This window comes from Pterocles gutturalis, unplaced genomic scaffold, assembly GCF_000699245.1.
Source record: "Pterocles gutturalis isolate BGI_N339 unplaced genomic scaffold, ASM69924v1 scaffold8664, whole genome shotgun sequence".
In the NCBI taxonomy this organism is placed as follows: Eukaryota; Metazoa; Chordata; class Aves; order Pterocliformes; family Pteroclidae; genus Pterocles; species Pterocles gutturalis.
The window spans coordinates 4,459-6,948 of record NW_010130607.1 but is presented as its reverse complement, the minus strand read 5'-3'; the positions used below and the strand labels follow the sequence as shown (position 1 = coordinate 6,948).

Below are 2,490 nucleotides of genomic sequence, written 5' to 3'. Positions count from 1 at the left end.
ATCTCTCTCTACCCAGCCAGAGATTTTGAGGATTTCTTTTTAATTTTTTGGAGTATTTGCCGATTTTTTGATTTGCTGATTTATTTTTTTTTTTATTTGCTAATTTGTTGGCTTTTTTTTTTTTGTTGATTTTTTTTATTTGTTGATTTTTTTTATTTGTTGATTTTTTTAATTTGTTCATTTTTTTGATTGGTCCATTTTTTGATTTGTTCAAAATCCAAAAAATGTTTTTTATTTGCTAATTTTTAATTTTTTTTAAATTTTTTTTTCTTTTTTAATTTTTTCTCTGCCCTATTTGGTTTCTTGACTTCCTTTTGAATATTTTTTTTTTTGCACAAGGAGGCGGGGAGGAAGAGGAGGAAGGTTAAAAATCCCACTGGGTGTGAACACTGAGATTTTTGGGTAAAAAATAGAATTTTTTTTACTCTCGGCGAAGGGGAAAAGACCATATTCTGGCTCCCAAGCCCCAGAGATGGAGTGACCCTGACTCGGATCGATTTCACGACCCAGAATATCTCAGTTGAGGTGAAGAACGAAGCCCGCGGAGATGGAATAATGGTGTAGAACCCCGAAATTTAAAAAATAATTTTAATTAACGGCGCATTTCAGAGGAGTTTACAGCCGGAATCGGGGAGGAAGCAACATTCCCCTCCTGAGGAACAGTTCAAAAAATTTTAAAAAAATTATATAATTTTATTCCACATGGAGAATTTTGGATGTTTCTAACCCAAAATGACGTGGGGAAGAGCCCGACCTCCCGTTTGGCCATCAAGGCTCTTCCCAACGACGCTTTTGAGGAGCATCACCCAAGACGTGGGGCTCGGTGTTCCCCACGATGGGGAGATGATGGCACTCAAAGTGGTGCAAAATGAGGGAAAAAAAAAAAAAAAATATTTTTTTTGGACCTGGAGCGCGTTGCTCCCCTGGGTTCCCCCCGTGAAGATGCTGAAGGTGTTTCTCCTGCAGGTTCCAGCCTGGAGATGAAGCCGGAGACGCGTGTGGTTTGGCGGGTGACCACGGCCGGGCTCTTCGTGGCTCTGCTCGTCACCGCCGTCACTTTTGCGGGTGAGTAGCGAGGTTTTCGAAATATCTCGGAGATATTTCGGGTGGTTGCCCACGTGCCCGATCCACCTCCAACGCTCTCAGGGAAGACACGAGCCCAACCTCCGGATGTTGTCCTCTCCAGGAGGAAGGACCTTCCGATGAGCGGAGGAGCTTTTCTGCAGAAAACCCAAATTTATTTCCTCTGCGGAGGAGGAGAAACCCTTCCAAAAAACCAACGGAAAGAATCATTTCATGGGTCCAGTCGGGGAAGAAGGGGCCATTTCCCTGCAGCACCAGACGTCGGCATGAGTCCCACCAACCCTAGAAGTCTACAGGAACATTCATTTTTCTTTTTTTTCCTCTCCTTTACCCATCGCTACATTTTAATTAACGATAACGATCCCTAAGGGCGCTTGTAGGCTCCGAAAATCCTCTTCAAACTCCCATCTTCCGAGGCCACCACCTTTTTTTTTTTTTTTTTTTTTTTTTTTTCCCAATCCCCATGTTCTTCATCCAACGCCACAAGCCGGGAGCTTGTTTTCTCCATCCCACCCATCCCAAAATTTCCTTTCGGTGTCTTAATTTTTTTTTTTAATTTCCTCCCACCCTCGAGGCAGAACCAAGATTTTAGGAGACCACGAGGTGGAAGATGACTTTCCCACCGGGGGAAGGTGCTGCTCTGTAACGCTGTTGCTCTCTCGATGACAGTTCAAGCTTTTCAACCCCGACCCCAACCCTGCTTTCGGTGTCCCTTCGACTGGATCGGCTACAGAGGAAAATGTTATTATTTTTCCGAGGCGGAAAGGAACTGGACATCCAGTCGGGATAACTGCTCGGCGCTCGGCGCTTCCTTGGCCGTGCTCGACGGCGTTGAGGATTTGGTAAGGAGATGTGAGGACATAGCATGGGAGAGGGGGAAAAAAAAAAAAAAAATCCACCGATGTATTTGCCACTTTTTGGGTTCTTTGATGGCTTTTCCAGGATTTTCGTTGGAGATCTGGGGTGAGGAGGTGGGCAAAATTTTTTTTTTTTTTTTTTTTTTTGAGTTTAGGTCATAAATGGGGCTCCTCAAATTTCTCACCGAAGCCAACCGTAGAAAAAAAAAATAAAAATAAAAAATCTCTACGCAATAATTACGCTTTTTGGTAGCGGATTGAAAGGTTCAAGCACCAAAGGAGCCCTCAAGGAGCACGAACGACTGGTAAAAATGTCGATTATTGGTTGAAAGGATGTTTCTGCAGGTGGTGACCTGCCGGAGATGTCCCAAAGCCCCGTGAGCTGGTGTAAAATCTTTTTCTCTGGTTTTTTTTTTCCAGACCTTCGTGATGAGATACAACGGGATCGCGGAGCATTGGGTCGGCCTTTCGCGGGAAGACGAGGAGCAACCGTGGACGTGGGTGAACCACTCGCGTTTATCTCACCCGTGAGAAACGCTGTTTCTTAGAT

At 44.2% G+C, this 2,490-nt stretch overlaps 1 protein-coding gene across 1 annotated transcript; it reads left to right on the top strand.

The window, feature by feature from the left end:
- Positions 1 to 966: 966 nt before the first annotated feature.
- On the top strand, positions 967 to 2,471 carry LOC104466749 (C-type lectin domain family 2 member E-like; the record flags this gene model as incomplete). Its single annotated transcript, XM_010080274.1, has 3 exons — positions 967 to 1,065; positions 1,753 to 1,925; positions 2,361 to 2,471. Coding segments are annotated over 3 exons (383 nt in total), but the record flags the coding sequence as incomplete, so codon positions are not given.
- Positions 2,472 to 2,490: the final 19 nt, after the last annotated feature.